The sequence below is a fragment of the Lagopus muta genome, chromosome 5, assembly GCF_023343835.1.
Source record: "Lagopus muta isolate bLagMut1 chromosome 5, bLagMut1 primary, whole genome shotgun sequence".
In the NCBI taxonomy this organism is placed as follows: Eukaryota; Metazoa; Chordata; class Aves; order Galliformes; family Phasianidae; genus Lagopus; species Lagopus muta.
The window spans coordinates 10,902,560-10,928,343 of NC_064437.1; the positions used below are offsets into that span (position 1 = coordinate 10,902,560).

At 36.6% G+C, this 25,784-nt stretch overlaps 1 protein-coding gene across 2 annotated transcripts in view; it reads left to right on the forward strand.

The window, feature by feature from the left end:
• Positions 1 to 25,784, forward strand: part of AK5 (adenylate kinase 5) — an 85,174-nt gene that overhangs the window by 23,570 nt on the left and 35,820 nt on the right. For both annotated transcript variants that reach the window (XM_048944591.1, XM_048944590.1), the window contains 2 exons: positions 18,540 to 18,630; positions 25,329 to 25,405. In XM_048944591.1, coding sequence (XP_048800548.1) covers positions 18,540 to 18,630; positions 25,329 to 25,405 — 168 coding nt within the window. The remainder of the gene's footprint in view (positions 1 to 18,539; positions 18,631 to 25,328; positions 25,406 to 25,784) is intronic.

A 25,784-nucleotide genomic window follows, 5' to 3' on the forward strand; every position in this document is an offset into this window, starting at 1 on the left:
TTTTGGTCAAGTTAATAGAAAACCACATTCTTCTAGTTTCAGATCTTATTGGTTATGTTACTCAGGTGTAATTCTTTCCCCATATCTCCCCACCCTACCCTTGGCCTTTGATAATATTATATAATATGTATCTTATACTTCTTTGCTGCTCTGTATGCTTTATCTTTTCAGATAAGGCATGCTATCCCTACTTTCAGAGGCTGATCCTGTTTTCTGTTTCCAAGGAAGGAAATGAGGGCCTAGAGTACTTCTAAGGAATGGGAAGGTATACCTGTTCCTTCTTAAAAAGTCCTTCTTTGGAACAATAACGTTGGAATATCCAACATTTTGGATTTTAGCTCAGATTTAACAGATCTGTAAATAGCATTATAATTAAGTAGAAAATATCTGATATTTTCACAACCACATGTAACCTGTGTTTAAAATTCTGTTTAGCAGTGTGTCAGCAGATCTACCATCAAAACCTGACTTTACTAATTGCTTCTGAAGAATAACAAGAAAATAGTAATAAATATCACAATATTGGAGATGGAATTTGTAAATAAAATAAATTGAGGGAAAAAAATACAATCCTAAACACTGTGGGACTAGTATGTTCTAATGCTTTTAATGTGGTTGCTGTCCTTACAACTACCATGTTCTGAAAAAATACTTTTCTTGTTACAAATAATAAAAGGTTAATCCTTCTTCCCTCCACCTCTGGCACCCCAGGAAAAAGCTGATATGGGTTAGCTGAAGGTCTAGACCAGCACATTAGTGATCTCTGCTTAGATCTTGCTGTTAGATATCTATTAAAAGAGTTCCTTAAAAATCCTTTGAAAAATAAAGCTGAAAATGGTTTCTTAGTGTTAAGATGTATTTCTTTTCTGGACATTATATTGATATTTCATCATCATTAGACTTTTGCAGTGAACTACTTAGATCTTAAGAACACAAGCATCAGGTTCAAATAACCACATCATTTGACCTTTGAATAAATTACTATGATTTAAAATTATCCTAACTAGAAAACTTTTTTTCACATACACCCCATAGGACATAATTCATCCTGCTGCAGGGAAGTTGAAAGAAACTGTATTTTAGGAACTAGTGATTTGTACCACACCAAAGCTAACTGTGGGAAGATGGTAGGATAGAGGAGAAGCAGGATCTTTATTTTGCCTTATTCAGACATGCATGTTAAATCTCTGCTATTCCTACTCCAGTGATAGCTATCACCCAACTACTAGTTACTTTCTGAAGGATGATTAAGTCATCACATCACTTTAACTGGAATTTTATGTGGCATGGATATAATACCATTATTTGTAAAAAATCTATGTAAGTCTAGAGGTTCAGTGTCAACCTTGTTATGTTAGTAAGACTGTGTGTGTTCTTCGAAAAAAAAAAAAGGAAGACTGTCTTTAATGAGAGAGAAACATTATGCATTAAAAGAAGGCTGAGGACCTTGTTTAAACAGTCAAGACAGGACAGCATCCTATCTTGGAAAATGTTTTTACCAATGTCTTTGTATCTCACTTGTCTGTTTAGGGAATCTATTATGGCAAAACATTAAAATGACTTTCAGACTAGGCAGAGAAATGAAGAAAAATGAAAAAAAAGTAGCTGAAGCTGGATACAAGCTTTTGAGCACAAATTTAGAAGTGAAATAGTTGCGGGTGAGGGAAATAGCTTATAGAGCTGACTACCCTCATTAGCATCAAACAAGCCTAATGGCTGTCAACTGTCACAGAAAAATTCCCCATGGAACAGCATTATATAAATTTTTCTCTTGACTTGGTTATAAAAAGTGTTTTTCAATAGCATTGCACTGACATGAACTTCAGCTCCAGGCTGTGATTTACCAATACACTAGTGAAAGTAAAAGTTATAATCCATTTCTAAAGTTTCTGTGCTATCATATAACTTCCAACTTCAAATTTTGGTTTAGGCCTTTTGTTTTCCTTCTTTCATTAGCTCTGAATTTTGAGTTCAAAGGACTTTCAGTTACTCATTCCCTTTAAATTGCCCTGCTTTCCTCTGAGAAGTGGGTCCTGTGGTTCTGCCAGTAGCTCTCAGGGTCAATGCAGATCTTGCTGATAGGAAGCGGTAAGCAAATGCCTGACCTGAACCTCCACCCTGCTTGCCTGATGGGAGCCATCGCTGGGCACCTCTGCCAAATGACAATCCAGCTCTGAGGATCTTCTCCTCCCTGAAGGCATTTGCATCTTTTTTGGCAGAAAGCAGACTGATTTGTTGCACTTGGTTTTGTGGTAGTTGTACTTCTGCATGCAGTTTCACATTAAATAATTTTTAAAAGTCCCATGCTCCCTTCCTTGAAATAATTCCAGAAATAGGGATTGCTAGCCACCACCTCCCCTGCATGATCTGTTCTCCACCAGAGGCTCAGGAACTCATTTATATGCCATCTGATGCCTTACATCTTGCATTTTTTTGCAGGAAAGTAATACAAAATCTAGTATTACAGATAGTTTCACTGAAACCTAGACCTGTCTATACCTCAACATAGCCCTTCTCCACACAAGTCACCTTTGCAGAGGACATTGAGCTGAGGTTTTCCACTGACTGTCCCAGTGAACCAATATGTTCTCAATTATCTCTCAACTGTTTTAAAAATACAGTAGTCACAAGTGCAGTCCTGCAGGAGCATGTTAGGTGTGCTCTCACTGTGATTACCATACTGGCTTTTCAGGATACTTCTTGTTTCTTGGTGGTGAGAAGAGAGTCAGCCAAATTCTAATATTTTTGGAACTTCTCAGTTCAAACAAAGAATGTAGGCACCTGTCTGCAGGAACCTTAAGACCATGTCTGCAGTTCTGGAGTCATCTTGTGGTTTACTGCATAGTTCCTAAATCTTTTTGTAAATTCCTGAATGTGTATGCTTATATAATTATAAAAAAAATTCCTACGGAGGGGGAAGGAGATGCTGGATAGGAAATAATTACAATCACTTTCATTCTTTTTGGTGATTCAAAGCAATGAAGCTTTGGTGATTCAAAGCAATGAAAGAGAAGCTGAATCTTAGAACAGGTAATCAGGCCTCAGCAGACACGGATAGTCACCAAGCTGCCAGTGCTAATTAAGGGTCAGTGCATCTCTGATATGTTTGATAGCTCTCCTGCAGAAAAACTGGGACAAAAGAGCAAGCCTGTCTCCATAACTGCTGTTTCCTGTAAAACTGCAGAACTAGAGCATGCGTATACATGCTGTCATCACTGCTAGGTCTTACATGGTGTCTCAATGCTATTCATGTATTACTACTTAGCAGGATATTTTGAAAAATGTACCAAAGTATGTATATGAAAGAAATATATGTAGGAATATTCCTAAGAAAACTGTTTATAAACTGTATATGGGGGAGATGATTAATTTGTGTATATGCAAAGCCATGTGCACTGTATTCACTTCCAAAGCTTCAGAATAATCAGATTATATGATTTATGTTAGCAAATTCAGCATATCGAAATACTGATGTCTGCCTGAGAGTGACCAAGCATAGAAAGTTGCCATTTGTGCATGTGCATGTGTGCAGAAAAACCTTCAAGATGGTACTTCTTTGCTGTGGGGAACAGAATTCCTACAGCACTGCGTTATTTTCTAACTTTGAAAGTGTGATGATTTAAGTAAATACAAGCTTTCTGAAATCTTGCCCTATAACCCCTGATAAGCAGAAAAAAAAAAAAGATGTTAAAAAAAAAAAAAGAAGAAATAAACAGAAATAAAAATTCTGTCTATATAGTTGGTTATAGATGAGTACATGGTCCAGAACTGATTTAGGAATACAAGAGAGAGGGAATGCTGTTTCTGACAGGCACACTGTCCCAGATTTTATCCATTTCTGGCACTGTGAATACCAATACATGTTTAAAATTAACAGGGCTGTTTTTTACAGATCTGGAGCTAAAGCTAAGTGATGAAGGCAGGTTTTCATGCAGAGAAATGAACTGCTAGAGATGTTTAAAATATCATGCTCTATATATTCTTCAAGTCATTTTAAACTGTTCATCTTAAGGTAATTAATCTGGGTCCTTTGAGTGAATATTAACTACAAGTAGGAAATTAGAAGCTAAAGTGAGATTTACAGAATATTCATTTTTTTTATTTAGAGGAGCCTCATGCTAAGAAATCAGCTTAGAAAAAGTACTTAATCTCTGGAAAGACTTTTTGCATTGGATCAAGAGTATCTGGCATCCATGAGGAAATTTTCCTATATTAAACTACAGCTGATCTTGTGAGGACCTAGCAGAAGAACCAGAACCCCATTTCAGTCACGCTTTTATGTTAAAATCCCCAAATAGACAAAAAAATTATAAGTGATTTTTAATTCTGATTACTGCTGGTGGATCTTCTCTGTGCAAACTTTATATTCAATGATTTCCTGATTTTATGCCAAATGCTTTTTCTGACATTTAATTGATGAAAGAATTTCAGATACCAGCTTATGTAAGTTACTACACCAACAGAAACAGGTCTTTCTTCTCTCCAGCAAGCTGTCAGTCTCACAGCTCTGATAAAACATAACTACATTAGGTATTAGATATTCTGGTATGTAGCTTCCTTATTTCCTGAATCTTAAACTAGTAACTTTAGCTGCTGCTTAATATTTCTATTTCTTTATGCACTAGGCAACTGAATGTTTGATCTGATACCAATCACAGTCTGGATTCAAATGGGTGAAGTGAAACTGAGTGTACTGGACTCTCATCATGCCATTTAATATTATCCTGATTGTTGGAGCATTTTTTTGGTCCTCCTTTATTTTTTCTGTGGATTCACTACATCAAAAACAGACAAAAGACTTCCCCTTCTCATTTTTTAATGCATTGTAAAGGTAAATTTATTAACATTTCTGAATGCTCAGGAAAGTGTCAAAATGAAGGAGATGCTCAGATTGTCAGCAAAAAGTGATGCAGCTAATGTTCTGGAACACTGTTGCTTTTTTCTCTAGCATTCTCACATCTTATTTCAGCATTTAGGTTCAACAGTGGTTAGATACAGCTACAGTGTTGGTGAAGAGCTAAGGAAGCTGAACAGCTGCTCTCATATTGTCTGACTCAGGGAACACGATGCACAAGACAGTGCTAGCGTGAGGACAGTAGTCTCGCTCTCATCTGTTGGTTATATATCAAGGATTTTTTTTTTAAATAAATCACCCTTTAATCTGTTCTGCTAAAAATATTTTTACGCTGATCTTAAAACAGTTTCTTTACATTTTCCACTGGATTTTCCCTCCTGCTTTTGACCACAAAGTCAAATTAAAATTTTACAACCACATTTTCAAGACTAGCACTTCAGAATTCTGTCCTGTCAGGTCATTTCCTGCTTTTTACCATTCACTGTGTTTCATTAATAATATACCTTCTATAGTGCCTGTGTCATCTCTACCTCCTACCACTGCAAGAAGCCAATTAGGCAATGTTAAAATACTCTTTTCACTAGTTTCCTATTGCATTCCATCTTCTGTGCTCTTTTGGTCTTCTCTACTAAAATGAACAAAATTCTGTGTAAGTGCAGAGCCCTTACAGAGAGGGAACTTAGAATGTGGGCAATGCAGTTTACATTCAAGTTGCTTATTACATTTCTCACTCCGTGAGAACACTGAAAATAGTTTCAATAACCGTCTTTGTATCCCAAAGTCTTATCCCACAAATTTTGCTAGAAATATTCTACCTATTTCACTTATATTCAGTACTGCTTATTTCTGTTTTTGTTTTCTTTTTACAAGAACATTATCACAATTTTCTTCTCTTCTTCAACTATGTGCATTGCCTCAGCCTGCTGTAACTGCTGTAAGGGTCATCAAAGGTTTTGTGGGTACATCAGCTTTCAACTTTGATTCCCCTCATGGATGCAAGACACTAATGAGATCAAGACCTGTAGTGTGAACAGAAGCTTTTCTTTATCTATTACAATTCTTATTCTCTCATATCTCTTGAATTTAGGAAGAGGGTCAGGAGCCACGTGAATTCTGAAGTCAGTTTGGTTTTGGTTCTGAGAACCATTTGTTATATCTTTAACTACATGGAGGAGGGTATCTCTTAGAAAAGCACTAAATTTTATAGAATGAGAGTTATAACAGAAGAAGTTATACAGAACAATTTGTACAGATGTAGATATTCTCTCATAGTTTAGGTTAGGACTTGGTAACAGAAACAATGCCAGTATTTTTTTGACAGATGTTCAGATGATCTTTGACCCTCAGTTCAACAGGCAGCTGTGCTAGAAATAACTTTCAGTGGAATTTATTTGATAGCCTATTATTAAGGGTGCAAAACAATTTGTTGTAACCCCACTCTGATAACATATTTATAATTTATGTATTTATGAAAATGGTACAGCTCTGAGACAAGAGTATGTAGGAAACCTGCAAAATAAATCATAGGCAAGTGTCCAGGCTCCTCACTATTTAAGGTAAAAGAGTGCTTGAGTTCACATCAGGGAATCTGTTAAAAATCAGCAGGTGTGTGAAATCAATTGCTTGCACAGGGAACATAGATAAAGGGGCTCTCTGCAGGTTCTTGCTTTCTGTACTGGAAGAAGACGGAAGTCAACATGCCAAATGGAGGGCTATTAATGGAAGTTGGAAATTGGTTAGTGTGAATAGGACCATGCAGAATTTCCTTTGTCAGGGGATATATATTCAGTTAGCTCTCCTATTCCCCTGGTGTAATTTTAATACAGAGTAAGCTTTACAAATAATTAGGATCTTCTTGTTCTACAGTACAGACCAGCCTCAGAACTGCTAGAAGTAAGAGATTACAGCTCTCTTGGAAGTTGGGACAGTGAGCTTCAAAAGTTACTGGGAGCTAAATCACTGGAGTCCAAGCTAATAAAAATTGTATGCCTTCTTTGTTGACAATAATGACAGTATGGAATGCAGTCACCAGTTCCAGTCACTGCAACAATTCCTTCAAAAAAACACTTGGAAACAAAAATATCTGACACCTCCCACATCGTACCCCTCAACCCACGAAAAGACAGTGAACTTCTGTTAGAAATATTGCTGCTACATGAGGTTAACTGCACAAAGATAGCCTTCTAGTTGATTTTTTTTTCCATTTGGAAAAATAAGTTGTTTACTCTTTATACTGAATGCAGTGCTATGTTTTACAATGAGAATTTGTATTTAACTAAGCAAGCTTATGAAGTGATGACAATTAGACAAGTCACAAGCAGAAAGAATAAGAGGAAAGGACCTTATCCATCATCTCTGGTGGTGTTTCAGTCAGGAACAAACATTATGAACATTATGTTCAGGTACGTACAGTTGTCAGAACCTGTTTTTCATAACTTATTTACTGAATTACAATTTCATAGCGGAAAAAAGAGCATGAAATTAACTAACGGCCTATTTTTAGAACTTCCATGTTGATCTTATGAAAAACAGGTGATAAAAACTCAGAGGACTGATATTCACATCATCTCCTACTGAAATCCACTGACTCAACGTGCTGCGGCACACTCCAGAGTTACTAACTGAAAGGCTTTTAATGCATAGCTACATACATTAAAGAAATCACAATGAAAACAAAGAATTCTGATTAAACAACTGCCCATTATTGTAGCAGCTGGAATGTTGAGTAGTTGCCAATGCTGTGTTTTAAGAGGAGGTGGCCAGATTGCCATTTGCAGTGTCATTGCTGCTGGCTTGTGCATGCACCACTTTTCACAGTACACAAGTGAGACCAGTTAATTGTTTAAAAATCCGCTATGGAGAGCTGGGAGCTTCAATCCCATTTACTGAAAATTGAGGTAAAATAAACGTGGACTAAACATTAGAGAGCCAAGATTTCGTATGCACATCTACTGTTATTCCCAGTCATTTACCTCAGCAGAGGGTATTATTCTAGAAATCAAGCTTACAGCTCAGAACAGCAGTTGTGAGCTTTATGCATACACTATTGGCAAATTATTTTATCTACGTTACCCAAAAAGGACAGGCTAAATGATTGTAGTCCTCTCTTCCAACCTTAACATTGATTAATCTAAGTTTTTATTCTGAAAGCTTGCTTCTGCATCGTTGAGGTGGTTCATTTTATACAGTTGTCAGTGATTTTTTTGAAGGCAACATAATAATCCTAAAGCTTGTTTGCCTCCTTTTACTTGCAGATTTGTTATGACAACTATTGGCTTTCTCAGTCAAATGAATTTAAAATACACAGAATCGTATCAAGTTATAAGGGCAGGAATCATTACTGTTATCTCGCTCATGAATTTATGGCTGGATTTTGAAGCTCTCTATCTGATGTTTTGATTTAGCTTTTTTTAGAGTTTCTAAATTGTTATTGCTTGCTCAGGCAGTGGGGAATCATTGAAACAATTAGTTAAATGTCTCTCTTATTTTAGTTAAAAACTCAATCATAGAGAAAAGTGCCCTTCTACATTAAATGCTCAGATCATAAACTGGTGTAAATTGGCACTGTTCACTGATTCTAACAGGATTTTCAAAGTTGATACTTACTAGATTTATTCATTTGCAACAACACACTTCTATGAAGGGTGTATGAGAAAAGTTTGTCACTTGCGTTATTTATGAGTCAAATGTCTTGTGCCAAAGTAAACCAAGAAAGGTTGAGGAAAAGTGATGAGAAAAAGCATGCTTTCCAAAGACAATATTTCTTCTTTCATTCTTTACATTAGTGCTTCCCTTCTGTTGAAGCTTCTGTTGTTTGCAGGAATGTAAATTAAAACAGCATCCTGCAAAATTTCAGTAAGTTTATTTGAGGTGGACTTTGTACTCAGGACAAAAACAGTAATAACAAAATGTGAAGCATTCAGATCCTAACCTATGTTTGGCATAGAAAAAGGAATACATTATAATTTGTTCACATCAGGGCAATTCCACAAAGAGAAAAATGAGATGTGTATATCCTCAGAAAGGTGTAAAATTGACTTTTGCTTTCTCACCAGTGTCAGTAGGAGTTCTGTCACTAATACTGCTCTGAGCAAACATATGCACCAGGTGTCCAAAAACAATGTCTACTGATTGGCATTGAAACGTGTCATTTAGGCTTCACAATGCTTATGCAATAACATAGAGGTACAGACAAGGAAGAAATAGTTGATTCATGTTACCTAAATGTTAGTAGTAATTGAAAACATCTTTTGAATGAAGATGCCACTCTTGCTCAGATCCAAAGAGGATAATATAGTCATCCTACAGTAAGTTTTCATTTTTTTCCCCCATCTGAATTTTCTGAAGGCAAAGAAATTGTGTGGAAGCACATACTAAAGCCAGACATCCAGAAAGACAACTTCAGAACAGCCTGGAGATGTTTCATCTCCAAGCATATCTTCCCCTTTAAGGGGCTACAATCAGATATTGTTATACATACAGAGATCTATTGTTTCAACTTAAGACTTTGACACCTACTTTTAACAACTAGAATCTAAACTTTCTGGAAAACTTCACAAATCTTGTCTTTGATCTACAAATTATCACAAGTTTACTTTTAGAGTGAGTCAGAGTTGACATTGCTTAACATATATATAGCATAACATGGCCATTAGAATGAACTTTTTTTTACAGTGTTTGATATAATACTCCATAAAAGCTGTGAGATTTGGTAATATTTATCACATGCAAAAGGGTGGAATTTGAACTTTAATAATGATTATTTGTTAATTATTGTGATTTTTAAAAAAATTTTTCTACATTCCAAGTAATTTCACTGCAAAGATAAAGAAATCTTCATTTCCTTGAATGTCTTCTGTTTCATTGGAATTTTTTCTTAAACAGAAAAAAAAAAAAAAGGAAAGAAAAATATCTTTGAGCCTAGTATCAAATGAATTGGTACTAACCATCACACAACTTAATAGTAAGCTTGTTCTTCTCATATGATATGCATCTTAATCTTCTTTTCACTACTGGATGTATTCAAAATAAAGACTACACTGTTTCTACCCATTCACACTGCCACTTCTCAAAAAATCTTGGCAATATAAGAAACAGGTAATTTAGAATTCATCTTATACATCTCATTTCCTGTATGTCCTTTATCTAAGAATCATGCAGAAGTACCCATTTTCACTTTGAGTTGCTCTCACTTAGCTTCCATAAGCTTGTACTGAAGTTTTTTCAGTTGTTCTTCAATTGTTATTGCTTTCAGTTGCTAACATAAACGTGCATTAATTCATAGTTACAATTGTGTGGCTGTTTGTCAAGTATTTAGAAGCACAAAATACAATCAAATTAAGGATTTCTCCCAAAGACTAAACTGCATCCAAGCCTATCCTGTTTTCCAGTATCCATAAGCATGCCAGAGCTTATGCCATTTCTGAATAATGTGAACCATTTTAATAATAATTTTATTAATAATAATTTTAATAATAAAAGAAAAGAAATCAAAGGATAATTTAAAAATGTTCTAAATAGCCATTATTTCCTGTCAGAATTTGAATTGAAGTCAGTACTATAACAGTAGTGAAGGCTGAAGGGAAGAGATGCCTTTCATGAACTCTGAGCTGACACACGACAGAAGCAGACTCTTTGATAACACTTCTGATTCTGCGGTTTGCTGCCCACGTTTTTTCTGAGTCCCAGTAGAAATGAATATCACTGCACAGCTGAGTGACTGAAATTATTCTACTTAAGCAGTTTTAAAGAAACAGCCAGGGAAAAAAAAAAAAAAGCCCTTAGAAAATGAAAAGTTAGAGGCTTCACAGATAGTCCTTCACCTGCCATTTCACCAGATGACAGTGACATCAACTACTGTGTAAGAAACTCCATGATGTAGTATCATCCAACAGAAAAATACAGCAATGGTAAAGTAGCTGTACTGACAGTGAATACTATCCAGAAGCCATTGTAATACAGAGAAGACCCAAAGCTTATAAGATAATTAATATTTACAAAGAGTAAGGCAGTGGATTCTCCCTTAGTATATCAAAAGTTACAATTTTCTGTTTAAACCAGAGAAAAAGAGAGTTGTGATGTATAAATGATGTATAAATACACAGTATAGGTTACTTGGCTTGTTTTTTCTGCAATAAGCTATATCTCAATCTATTAACCTATGGTATTATATCTCAAGTGCTAGAGTTTTATATTATATATTTCTGTATGCTATAATTCACTTAGCTCAAATGAAATGCCCAGAAAAAGACAAGAAATTTCATTAGAAAGATTCAAATGAAGCAACATAATTTTTCCATTTTGCTCTGTAGGCTTACCCTATAGCCACAATACATGCTTTTCTTGCCAGTATCTCTTCATAGACTTCATTTTCCTACCTGAAGTAAGTGAGCTGCTCTAGTTTTCTAATTTGTGTTTTCTGTTTCCTTGATCAAAGGAGTGGCCATTCTGCCTGCTACCTTGTTGGCAAGGCATCCCTCACACATTTGTCACGTTGTCTTTCTCACTTTTAAATTCATGATATTACTTAGTGTTTCCCTACAATTGCTTCATTTCGTAACCTCTGAGTCATAAGCTTTTGAAAAGTTAAATTATGTCATTCAGGTCCACCTCGTCCACTTTTCTAGTTATGGTATTTTAAAAAAAATGCTTTCAACCTACATAATCATGTGGGATTTTGTTCTGCATTCATTTTCAAAAAATGCATACAACATGGAGGAATGTCACATTCCATGATGACTAAAGCAGTAGCTCATCTTTATCTCCTTAGCTTGCCAGCTTTCATTTATAAATCAAATAGTCTCCTTAGTGCTCGGAAACAACATGCTCCAATAATTTAGACAACTAAACAGAACTTTCTGGTACAGAAATTAAAATAGCAGTAGGTTCGCTTCTTGCTGCAGGAAACAAATTCATGTCCTTCCTGAGGCAGCACAATTGGAAGCTGGTTTTACAAGCCAATCCTAAGCTCAAACTGACATTTGCTCAACATTATCCCAAATTTGGTACAAGTCATGCTCCTAGAGACAAACAGTAACAGTTGATCAAAATGTAATGTTCTTCAACTCAAGAAGAATAGGGAAGGGGTTATTGTCAATAATTCCAGTGTTTTTATGAAGTTGATTGGTATAGAGATCACCACTGGAAATAGTGTTTGCCCTAGATCAGAATTTATTTACACACACAGGAAACATTTGGCTGAGAAGTAGCTTTTTCTTTTTTCTTCCAAGGAGAAGTTAGTAATGTTCAAATGTTCTACAGTTCTTACAATCTGAAATTCCACTTGGAACATTAGAATCACAGAATGGCTTGGATTGGAAGGGGCCTCAAAGTTCCAACCCCACTGCCCCAGACAGCATTGCCAACCACTAAATCAAATACTAACTAGATCAGGTTGCCCCATCCAGCAAGGCCTTGAACAACTCCGGATCAAACCACCTATACTTCCCAAGTGACACCTACAAACATCAAGATATTTCACCAATTGAACACAGATTTAACATATTAAAAAACTTTATCAGCTAATCTTTAGGTTTATGGTAGATCCCATACTTGTCCTTGGATCCAAGTCTATTTCTCATACTTCAGTATGCAGCTGAGATTAAGGAGGACTTCTCATGTTAGCTTTCATTTGGTAGCATCCCTTCTTAGAAGGATCAGACAACGTGCAGGCAAAAATCGTATTTTGATAGTAGCAGTTTTGAGGTTATTTAATGCAAAAATACCAGTCTGCAGTATTTTAGTAGTTTTGTTCAGAATCTCTGCTACAAAAGCCAACAGAAGAAATGTTGTTGATCTTGAAAGGGAAATATTTGAGGCATTTAGCAGCAATACCAATGCTTTTCACTGAAGCAAAGTATCACTGGAAGAAGATACATTTCTGGGAAGGAATGTATTTTATTTCTCTGATTTTTTCTTTTTTTAATTTGTTTTAATTGCCTTATGTGATTTACAGTTGTTGAGTGTATGACCTTTTCTAGGAAATCACATTTGTAATAAGAGCTATTATTCTGCTGGGGTCTGTGGGAATGGGAACACTGAAGTATTTGTCTAATGCAGCACAGGAGATATTTGGAGATGAGTCAAGTGATTCTAGATCTGTAGTGTCACTGAGATGTATATAGCAAACTGCCAACAACAGCTGCTGTTGACTGGGCTTCACACAACATATTTGTACACTTCTGGCCTTTTTCTAGGTTTCAAAATACTGCATTTTACATAAATGCTGCAGAATTTGCAGTATCACTATGAAATCCTGTACTGTAAGAGGTAAAAAAAAAAGAATACTGAATATTAAGAGATAACGAGTTATTAATGCTGTGGGAATTTGGACAGCATCTGACCACATTTGACTGAAATCCAGTTTGTGCCTTCCTTTAGGGTTAGGTGCAGTACAGTAAAAATACAATTTCTTCTAGACCCAGTGGAGGAAAAATTAAGGTGATCTCTCACCCTCAGGCTGAATGTTTTCCTGAGTTCTATAGAGACACAGTAAGACATAAAAATGAATACAAGTCACAATGGTGCTCAGCATAATCACAGCAGAAAGGTAGGATTTCTCCCTTTTTTTCTGTCTATCAAATACTATTACTCTGAATAAACCTGTAAAGACAGCATATTACTACTGCTAACTGTTAATTGTGTCTTCAAATAAGACATACCATTTACTTGGCATCCTGCTGTTCCACATTATACACGTGGATCCTGGCTTCACATAATTTTACTGTGAAAGCAATTAAACTGCCAGAACATCCCACACTTTTGGTGTGCCATGGCACTAGGCTCTCAAGTTTAGCTTGGAATATTGGAAATTCACTTTAAGAACAATAAAACTAAAGCCTGCCTTTTGTAGTAATTGCAGTGTTTATGCACAGCCAAATCATACAACAGTCAAGTCATCATTCTTATTGCCCATCTGGAAGGCCCTCCAGTTCAGCAGCTGGGGATACCAGCCCAGCACACGGCATCCAATAGCATCCATTTCTAAACCAAACACCAAGACGTGATGTCATCTCTGAACTTATATGCCTGTGCATACACTTATGTAATTATACTCTATGACTAATTAGCACAACTTGAGACCTGTTTTCTTAACTGTTCACTAAAAATCTCCCTTCAGAGTTTGCTTTAACCAAGAAAAAAAGCCACTTTTTAACTAACATTATGTCTGTACATGAGGATGGTCTTAAAAGAACAACTCAAAGTACCTGGTTATTTGTTTTTGTGGTTTTTTTTTCCCCTCTCCTGACCAACACTGACCACATTGATCAGAGGCTTGTCACTCTGTACTCAATTCTGCTCTTGAAGACATGTGATGAATAGCTTCCTACTGAGGCAAGAACAAGAGGTTAAGAGAGTACATGTGAATACTATCTTACTTGCAGCAGCTAGGTTTAATAATCAGATCACTAGTACCTTGAAATGTTTAATATTTTCAAGTATTTCTTCAAGTAACATAATACATCTTTCAAGGACTGAGAAAAAACTCAGGCATGTATGAATTACATTTTTGTTGGAGTGGTTGCCTGCCTGTGAGACAATCAAATAAAGCATTCATCATCCAACTCCTGAAATTCCTTTTGAGGTGGATGGGAATATTGCCACAGAGCAATTAGCCTGATGTTATTATTTTAATTGGAACATGGCTTATTTTCTTCTCACCGACATCTGTCATGTTCTAAAATAGAACAGATTTTCATCTACTGTCACAAATGTTATTTAACTACCTTGATTTATGTTTTTCCAATTTCTAACATTATTTGATAGTGCACAAACCAGAATTGCCTGCAAGTAGTTTTCCTCTACTGCAATATGAAAGGCTGTTATGATCTTCCTCTTTTTTGGGGGGCTGTTATTTTCAGTAAATCACCTGTGAAGACCAGTAGTGTCACTTATGGCAAACCAGTCCACAGGGGCCAGTGACACATTGAATGGAATGGCTTCACCTTCACATACCAGTACTACCAAGGCTTAACCCCTGGTAACCTGTGAAGAAATGGTTGTGAACTTTTTTCTTTAGCTCAACTATTTATCCTTGACTAGTGCAACTCACAATGTTCAACAGCTCAGACAGCTTTCCTGGGAGGCTCCTTCTGATGATCTGGATTTAGAAACACTAATCATTTAGGCTCTGAGAGCAGCATATACAAACTTCTCTCCCTAAACCAGTTATTTAAAATGTAGGTGTAAATGTAAACTCACATCCTACCAAATAATGGTATTTGTGTGTTAGGATTGCTAGCTTCGTTTTGAAAGGAACAGGAAGAAGAGGAGGTGCAACAATACTGAGATGATGGAGACAGGTAGAGAAAGCCTCTCATACTGTCCTTAATGACAAGAAGATAGATCTTGGAAGCAAGACTAGCAAGTGATGTGGAGATTGCTGCCCTGCAGCTCCTACTTGTGTGTGTTAGTATGGAGAAAACACTTCTCTAAGTTCTTATCAAGTGCAGACACCGAACATGCTTTGGATATTTTTCAGAACAATCCTGTTGGCTCAGAGTTTTGGCCAGGTCTCTAAAACAGGTGCGATTCTCCTGTCCTCTCAGCTCCTCCCTCTTTGCCTGCCCCAGCAAAACAGATAGGTACAGAAACCTCATTAGTGCCTTATCAAGGGGAAAACTGTAGGGTGAGACTTCAAACTCCACTGACTTCACAGAGAAGAAAGAAGAGCCATCCATAAAGATCCCAGTAGATAATTTTTTTTTATTATTATTTTTATTTTTTTTCTGCAAAAAGCTGTGTTTTGAAGCAGGTAGGGTTTTGTTTTCAGTAAGGAAATCAACCAATTGATTTAGACATGTTCCAGTAAAAATCAAGAGTTTTGCTGCTGTTTGTTCTTTGTGCATAGTGTTGTTTGAGTACCTTTTATGTTTTATTCAGGGCTCCAATAATTACCAAAGGATTTCATTTTAAAATGTTTAGCAATTCAATGAAGTACAGAACTCACACGGATACTTATTTTCTTTCAAAAACATTTTTTCTGTGAAAGCCACCTTGCCTTCCTGTGGCTCAGGGTATTACAATTCTTATTTTGCAAGCAGAAAAATGAGCCTATGTGCAAGCTTCAAATAATTGGTTTTCTTTAGGTCACAATATAGGATTTCATTACAAAGCTCAGATTTTAAAAAGTGCTGGAGCACAGCTGGTGTTCTTTGAATGGGGAAGTTGACGTTTCAAGTTCTAGGAACCTTCAGAACATACTGAGATTGATTGTACTTTTTTCATGGTAAACTGAATTACTCAAAGGAATGCTACTGATGAGAAAGTAAGCCAGTCATCTCTCCAAGTGTGATGTGACCTACACAGTAAGGATCAAACAACCTGATTACAACGTACTGGGTTTTGTGCCTATAGATACCAACAGATGTTAGATGACTTATCTTCCTTAGCATATTTAATGAAATGCATGGTGTTTTGCTTTTTTTTTTTTTTTTTAACTGAGAAGAGACAGAAATGCCCACCCCCATGCTCCCTAAGAAAAAGCCAATACAAAAGAATTCACAGAGATAATACCTTCCTTATGAAGGAGGAAATTCCTAAGATGCTCTTTCTGTATTGACAATAAATTGCCCAACAACAGCTTAACATTTCACTTAAGACCTCTTCTTCCACAAGCCTCAGTTTTGGCACAAATGAAGATGAAATCCAATAGGAAAATGCAAGCAAGTTTAAATAAGCAATAACACTTTGTGCTTCAATCAACACTCAACAGGATGGCAAAACTCCTCCTCAAAATTCGATATATGTCTGTCCAGACAGGCGGACAACCATGCTTCATCACAGGAGGAACTTTCTGAGTGCTCCTCAGAGTCAGAGCCACAAAATCAATTTTAAAAAGCAATCTGAAAATTCCACGCATTGACAATAAAAACAGGTTCATCCATGATAGAAACAACTTGTTGGGCTGAGCTAAGCATAAATCTATTAAGATGTTACACATTCAAAACAGAGCTTGTACCCGTTTAAGTACTCAGATTTTGAGAGCTTAACCTGTTGGCAGCAGATGTTTTATAACAGTTGCTTCTCTCTAATATACTCTGGCTTCCCACAAGTTTCTATTTTCTTTCATTCACATAGCTCTAAGTCTGTATAATCAGTCTTTGTCTCTTTAATGTTCTTTCCATATTTTTTGGACTATTTCTGACACCTACCACTGTAAATAATAACTCCAACAATAATAATAATCTGAATTTTGGGCTGATCTATTTCTAGATTTACCCTGAGATGCTGGTAGAAAACTCTCTAAGAAAGCAAATTTCACTAGCCAGTGACAGACCAGCTTAATTAAGTAGTATAGATACCACATAGGTCGTCATAAAATATAATGAAAAGACTGATGCTGGTTTGACAATGCTGGGTGTTAGATACACAATTCAGTATCTCTGTAATCTACTTATTAACTATTTTGCCATACTTTGTAATAGATTTTGGGAAAAATACTTAGTTTCTATGAATGTCAGCAGCCAAGATTCTAATGGGGTTTGAATTTCTCCCTCCAGAGCCTTTCCTTGTCTGTGATTTTTTTTTTTTTTTTAAACCGTGTTTTTTTAAAGCAGGTACTGGTGAGATATCTGAAAAGGTGCTCAACCATTTCAGACTTGGAAGAATGAATGCACCAAAGTTCACCAATCTGCAACCAGTAACATGATGCTTTTTGCCCAGTGGTTGGTTTCTTCATTTTAAGATATATTACACTACAGATACAAAGTGACTGAAAATAGCAATTTTTACTCAGTGGGCATGCACTGAAGGAGAGGCATCTCATGTGGCATTATTTGGTTGCTCCAGTAACAGGAGGTTCCTGTTTCCCTTTTTTCATAGTCATGTAGCTGGCCTCCATTTCAAGAAATAAGAAAAATTTAAAAGCAAGAGTGATAAAAAGTACTCAGTTTTTCTTCCAATAAAGCTCAGCAAACAATGATCTAAATGAACAAATTTTGTTAAATATTTTAAGGAAAAGAAAACTAACGAACCAGAAAAAAGCCCAAACTGATGAACAGTGTCACCTGGCCATGAGAACACCAGCTGGAGAGAGCTGAAAGAATACTTGGGAGATGCAGTGTCAGACTACCAAGAGACAGGATAAATGAGAAGAATTCAACGTTTAAATAAATTAATTATTTGTCATTTTCTCCCTAATTTATAACTAAGCCAGTGCACTCTGTGCTAGTGCTAAAGCAAGGAAAGCTTTCTTTTCTATATCACAGATGTGCTTTCAAAAATACTTCACCTTTGCATGAGAATTTTGCATAACTACTTGAAAATGCACAGGTTACACAAATTGCTGTCTGATAAGTCAGAGGTTCCTGAAAATGTTGTTCTTATAAATCATACATAGTTAATTGCACTGCCTCTGAAAAGAGGTGAAAATAAATGGTCACTACACTGTCATTTTTTTTTTCAATTACCTTAAACATGTAATAGATATTATAAGTATTGCTTTTTTGCTTTGAAATTTCATTTTCCGAGACCTAGTTAATTTTACTATAGTTTGTTCCTGACAAGGAACTGGAAATTGACAGAATGGTTTAGTCAAAATTAAGATGAATCGTACTTTAAATTTGCAATGGACAGAACCGAGAAAAATAGATTCCTAATGAATTAAGAAGGCTTGAGATTACAGACTGATGATCAGCCAAATAGTGAGTAGTGTCTGATTGCCACCTTCTCTTTTTCTTAATAGTTTGATGCAGACAGAGATGAAGAAGAAGTGTTCTCTGATATAAGTTCAGCAGTTGACAATAAGCTATTTGCTAACAAAGAGGCTGCAGCAGGTGAGTTAATGCAAGATTAAAGAACCACATTTTTTCTATTGCATCTGACAGTGGTGGGACACTTTTCATATTCCTCAAGTACGACTGTATGTACTGTAGCAAAATCTTTGCTCAATTCAAATATCTCCACAACCAAGGGCAAATCTCTTTAGACTTGGTAACTTCATGGAACCCAGCTATCACCCTGCTTTTCTACAAGCTCACTTCAGTGGATTATCTATAGAATCTGATACAACTATATCATTAATTAAAAAATTGTATATGTTGATTGATTCTAATTGCCAGATACATCTGTTTGAATTACAAATGATATCTCAGTGTCACCTGAAAGCCTTAGAGATTAACAATTGTACATCCTCCCTAAAAATTGGTACTAATTTGGAAACTGTGTGCAAGCACAAGACAGCAGAGTTTTTTCTTTTTTTTTTTTTTTTAAAGGTTTATTGCTACTATTACTTTTATTGTTTGTGCTTACTGAGGCTTGAACATCTTCAGAGAAAAAGCCTGTGGGGTACAAAGAACTGGAAAAAAAAGACAAGAAGAAACAGCAGCTGAAAATCAAAGCATTAAAAATCTGTGACATCTGTCAGAAATATTTTGTTTGAGGTTTACAGGAAAGTGCTCCTTGGTAACTTCACAACTTTTTTCTACAGACAGAATGCCTGGTCTCCTTCCAAGTAGATTTTGAGGGTTATACAGGTAGAAGTTCAAAACGTTGTCTTGCAAAAGAGCACATGCAAAAAAGAAATTCTAGGCAAAATGCTTTTCTGTAAAATATATTTGCTTTATTACTAAAATAAATATTATATGATTTTCTCTACTACATCCATCTGTCTGATCTCTCCTCTGTTTAAGGGAAAATTCATCTACCCTAAATTGACAGACAAGATGGCTTCAGTCATTTGTATTCATGAACAATCATCGGAAATCTACCAAAGTTCTCTTTTTGACAAAGGGGAGATTACTTCTTATCTACTAACAGGACATGTGTGAAGAGTAGTTGCTTCAGACAGAAAGATTAGCTCATATTTTGATGATGTGAAAATGGGTTCCAAGCTAGTCAACCTATGAAGCCCACCCAGAAGGGTGGTTTTGATAACGTTCAAAAAGAGGTAAAGAGTAATCATCAGTGAAGGGTGAAAAAGATTGAGAAAAGCGCATTACCTTACAGGTTTGTAGTGGTAATCTGCAAGGTAAGATGTACAGGAAACTAAAGGCCACAAGTTCTCTCTATTAAGCAGCACACATACCTCTTTTGTACAAGCCTTTTTCCTAGCGAGAAGAGGTTGACTGCAAAGCGAAAATGACATTCCCACTGTGTAGAATTGTTAATTAACTGGGGATTTCCTAATAAAATATGCTAAACATTCAACAACAATAAGAGGAAAGACATGACATAAGGATGTTATCACTGACAAACAGAATGGCAAAAGCTAAACTATTTCAACCAAACTGTGATGTCAGTTCCTTGAAAGTCTGATCTGCTTAAGTCCTCACCAAGCAGGAGACAGAAACCATGCCACAATCATTTAATTGGTTCTCAAGCTAAGCACCAATAACGGTTAAAAGATTCAAAGCAGGATTTCTAGTATGAGACCAGGTATTTAATTTCTAAAGGACAATTTCAGAATTCTCTTAATTACTTTTTGTGTTTTAATCCTTTTGATTCCCTATAGCTAATGGAGACATAATATTTTAATGTATCTGCATCAATGTAATTCATATTCTGGTAAGAACTAGTTGTAATCATGTAAGAATATACACTGAAAGAAAACAACTGTTTTTATGGATTAGAATACATTTTTTCTCATTGTTGCCTCCTATGACATATTAAGACTGTTGCTAATAGCAACAACCTGACACGAAATTCAACACTATAAGGTTGCATTAAAATTGGTATTAGAAGCATCTTACTGAGCCAAATTACATTGTAATCATTCTAATGCTAATCAGTCCTTCAGTATAATCGTTCGTATTCTATCACACCAAGAATGTATCTTCCAATCATGTCTTTGATCAAGTGCTTACATATCACATATATTAACTAAGTTATTAGTGCTTCAGAGCATGTTCCATAACATAAGACACTTCACAGGATAATCTTAACTTATGACAGCATTAGACAGTGCAAATACTGTAGTTATTAGTACACGAGTATGGGAATATTAGAGCCAGTGAACCATATTGAATACTATTGCTACTAGGACCTCACATAAGTAACAGAATCAAGCAAGGATTGGAAATACACTAACTGATTTGCCAAAACACAAACGGTCCAAGGGGCATAATTACTTCACATGATGGCACATAGCTAGCTTGTAATGAGAAGTTAAATCAACTGCTGTTAAATATAGACTGTTCAGTACAATTGAGCTTTGTAAAAATTAATTTAGTGAACTGTGAAAAAACAATGCCTGATGTTTGCATTTGTGAAAACTTAAGGGTGAATATGCTTTCAGAGAAAGTGACACACTTAGCTTCAGAGCTACTTATGACCACTACGGCTCTGGATTCTGGGGTACATTTTCTTTTGGTAGGAGCTGCACAGCAGCCCATAACAACCATATCCTCTTAGCTTAACATTATCAATCCTGTACAATTCGATTTGGGTATAATAAGCAATAGGGAAGCACAGCAACAAATTCAGAAGTACAATCTTACGGTGAATGAAGCAACTGAGCAGCATCCTGCACCCCTCCTGGGGGCAGGGGATGTATCCTCCCTGCCTTTCAGACCTGGCTGGGCTGTGCCTGTCAGCACACCCTTGTACAACTGCAGACACTCACTAATTCAACTGTTCTTCCACTGCTGTGTTTCTATATCCTCTCGGGTCTCTAGCAAGAGAAATCTTTATGAATGATACCTTCAGTGTCAAATGCAAAACCTAGCAAAAAAGGGAGCGCATTTCAGCTAACATGTTGTTTCTTTTTCAGTGGCCCCCTTCTCCCTGGAGAGTTGATTATTCAGTTAACAGGGATTTAATAAAAACTTCCAACTGATTTATTTTTTAATTGTGCTGTACTGTACATAATAAAATCCTCTGTTTTTTCCCCTAAGGAAAACACAGAGCACATAATTACCAGGTTGGCCTTACATGCACTTTATTCATGCACTGAAATTGAGGAAGCATATTTCAAGTCACAAACCTGTCTTTCCAGATCAGATGCTTGCAAGTTATTGCTCTCTGGCAGTGGAGCTTTCATGCATTTTATTCATTTTTAACTGTTGAGTTTCCTCTTTCAAAAAACCGATAGTTGCTCATCATTTGTGATCAGCTCATACAAGCACACAAAAGCTCTAAATTAATCAAGTCTTGCACAAGTCTTATGAGGAGCGATTGAGGGAGCTGGGATCATTCAGTCTGGAGAAGAGGAGGCTCAGGGGAGACCTCATTGCACCAAGAGGGATTTGGCCTCTTCTCCCAGGCAACGAGGAGGACAAGGGGTAATGGCCGCAAGTTGTATCAGAGGAGGTTTAGGTTGGACGTAAGGAAGAACTATTTCTCTCAGAGAGTGGTCAGGCACTGGAATGGCTGCCCAGGGAGGTGGTGGAGTCGCTGTCCCTGGCAGTGTTCAAGAGGCGTCTGGACGACGTGCTGCGTGATGTGGTTTAGTGCTTGTGGTGGCAATGGTGATGAGGAGATGGTTGGACTAGATGATCTTATAGGTCATTTCCAACCTTGTGATTTTATTATTCTAATCGCAGCTGAAGTAATTATATGCAATGCAACATCCATCCAAAAGAAATTAGGACACCTTGGACTACAATAATTTCCTCTTAGTGCTAAACAAGTGTTGAGTTGTTTTTTTTTGATAGCCTAGTTTTCAGTCTATGAAACTATCAAAGGAAAAACAACTTACACAGAAAGCACAATGAAACTTACTTCTGATCATCTGTTTTGTTGTAGGACTGCAAGATCTGCAGCATGCAGACTCATTTAAAACAACAGGGTGTGTTCACTTACACAAGCTTTAACAAAACTTTTTCTTTTTCTTAGCCAGCATTTTCTGTTTCTCCTTTGTTAACCACTACATAAGATTTTGCTGAGCTGAGTTTTGAGTTATCTACTTTTCCTAACATCCTCCTCTCAGCCTTAGTCTTGATAGTAGCTTTGTCTTTAGATTGGAGTCTTCCAATTTGTTGCTAAGAGGCTATCTAAGAGGCTATCTGGTACATTTATGCTGCCACTTGTAGCACTGGTTGGTTAGCAAGCCTGCTTTCCTCCCATAGAAGCCTTGTTCTAAAATAAAGCTTGTTAACAAAATATAGTCCATCCAATAAAAAAACTGAGCTGGAAGGCAGCAAGTAATTCATGCTTACACATCCGGGAGTATCACAGGCATGTCCCCCCTCTGCTTTATCTTGCCCTGGGAATAGCCATTTGCTTCAATGCATTTCTGCTAGGTTTGCATTTTGGCAGGTTGAGTAGAATGGGACATCTATAATCTGGTCAGTGACAAATGGTTATGGTTTTCATTAGATTTCATTAAACCAGAAAAGAAGAGACATATTTTCAAGTTTCCTGACCTTCCTTGAATATTCTCTGGAAGAGTTATGCTTCCCCAAGGAAATTGGTGTCCTAGTTCAAGAAAAAGCCCCTTAAGATGCTTGACAACATTAAAATTGTATAACCATTATGGCTTTTGTCACTTAAGATACATTATGTATGAGTACTCATTTTCAGCCTGATCATTTAAGTCTCCAGCATCATATTTCATATTAACTTTCCTAGCTGAGGACACATACTGCTTGTGGTAGCTACATGACAGTTAATCAAATACTTGCACATAAGTGCTTTTAAGAGTGATTGATGAGTCCAGGTAAGCCAGTACTAGCACCAGTTCTGTCTTACTTAAATCATATTACCAACAATGACAATATTAAGAGCAAGGTGCCAGCTGTGTAAAATAAATAAAAAAATTAAGCTTCTCTTGGTAGCTGTAATTCTATTTGCTTGCATATATCTTTCACAGACAAGTATTTTCAAAAAACCATAAAAGTTTATATTCCAGAGAGCACGCTGCCTACATACACCCAGCAATCAATGATTAAATATTACCCCTTTCTATTTTGTTTTGGGTTTTCTGTAACAATTTTTTGAAGTATATATGAACATTAGGGGGGGAAAAAAAAATAACAAAGCACCAGCAGATGGTAGGTCCAAGACTTTCCTTTGTGTCTCGTACTTAGTCTGAATAGTTGCATCAAAGATGAATTTGGCAGCAGGTCTAATATGGAATGCAAATCAGGATACTCTGGAATCATCATCTCTGTCAAGGAGTTACAGCTTTAGTCAGAATGACATCCAGTTTTTCTTTGCTGTTTTCTGTCCTAGGGATGTTCAGCTCACCATCTAATCATAGAATTATTTGTGTTGGAAGGGACCTTTAAAGGCCATCTAGTCCAACTCCCCAGCAGTGAGAAGACACAGCCATGGCTTAATCAGGTGCTCAGACCTTGGGAGTCTCCAGGGACAGGACATCCACTGCATTTCTGGGCAACCTGTTCCAGTGCATCAGTACCCTTATCGTAAAAAAAGCCATTATTGTACCCAATCTAAATCTTCTCTGTTTTAAAGAAGTCTTTTCCCCTTACCCTATCACAATAAAGTCTTCTTTCTTACAGACCTCTTTTAGATACTGAAAGGCTGCTATCAGGTCTCCATGGACCCTTCTTCAGGCAATCTACATACACAGCACTAAGCACATCTTGTGCACTCCTTGGTGTTCCCTGTTTCTTCCTTTAGGAAGACAAGTGACTGGGCTCATTTGTGGCTGCAATGTTTTGAACCATGTATGCCCTTACAGTATTTTCTTCCATAGTTTCAATAATGCTGTGAAATATTCTCCTGCAGTCACATGCCTATTTTTTAGTGTGACTACTTGTAGGACTTGGTTGAAGGCTGCACATCTAGAAAGCACGGGAGACTGTTTTCTTTCTCACTGCCCAAGAGTGAGATAACCTAAATGAGGTGGTGTTGCCATAAAATGATAGTGATATCCATGCTGTATCTTTGCTATACTTAGACAGAAGAATGATGGTTAATCCTCCCGTCCTTGCTAAGCAGTCACCACCCACCCACATGACTCCTCAAAATCCCTAGCCTGATTTTCTGTTATCCTGCACCTTCAGCTTAAACTAATTTTATAAAGCTCAGCCAGCCCAAGACTTCTCAGCAACTGAACTTTGTCATCCCCAGCAGAAAAGGCTCACAACTTGCTAAACCTGACTCAGGAATAAGGGACAGAGTCACACTGTCATCTAGGAAAGGGATGGGAGAAGAACAAGGACTGTTGCTACTGGAAGGATGCTGCTTTGGCTCCCATCAGCATCTCTCCATTATCCACATCTGCTAACCACTAAGTAGTATTTCCATTCTCTTTCCAAACTATGACTCATGCACTCCTGTAAGCTAAGATTCTTGTGGATTTACAATTGCAAGTCACAGCACACAAAACACCTTGTCCAAAAAATTTACGATTTTCACTATTTAGTGTAACCATTACTGAAGATTTGTGGAAGCTTTTTTGTAGGCTTGTTAATGGAATGCATTTCATTCAGGTATTTTAGCACATTTGAATGACTCTTTGGATCAAAGTTCTTGCATACATAGAGACAATTGGAAATACTGTAGAGTCCTATCACAGGAATTGAAGATTTTCAACATTTCTGAAGTCTAATTTTCTTTCCTATTTTAGGGACGAATGAACTTGATTGCAGTCTGATTATGGATTCTGGAGATACTGCTTATACAGAATTTGACTTTGAAGACCAGGTAATTTTATATATAAATGATCTCTTTCTAGACAATTTTCTAGATTATGTATATTGTGTGCTATACAATTTGTCTGAGCAGAGTGGCTGACGTCTGAACTTTAAGCATAGCTTAGCATAAGTGCTTTTAAGGGCAATAAGTGAATTTGTGATCCACAAAGATTGCTTTCTGATTATGAGAAAAGAATGAATATTTATTAAGATCCTATATCTCCCATTACTATACACTGCTGACACTCCTTCATGAATTTTGAAGTGTTGCCAAATGATTTTTGGAATGCACTGCAAGTCTATTCTATATTTAAGAACAGGGGATAAAACAATTTGCAAAAAAGAGGCATGAAATTACAAAATACAGAACAACTGAAACCAAGCACTCT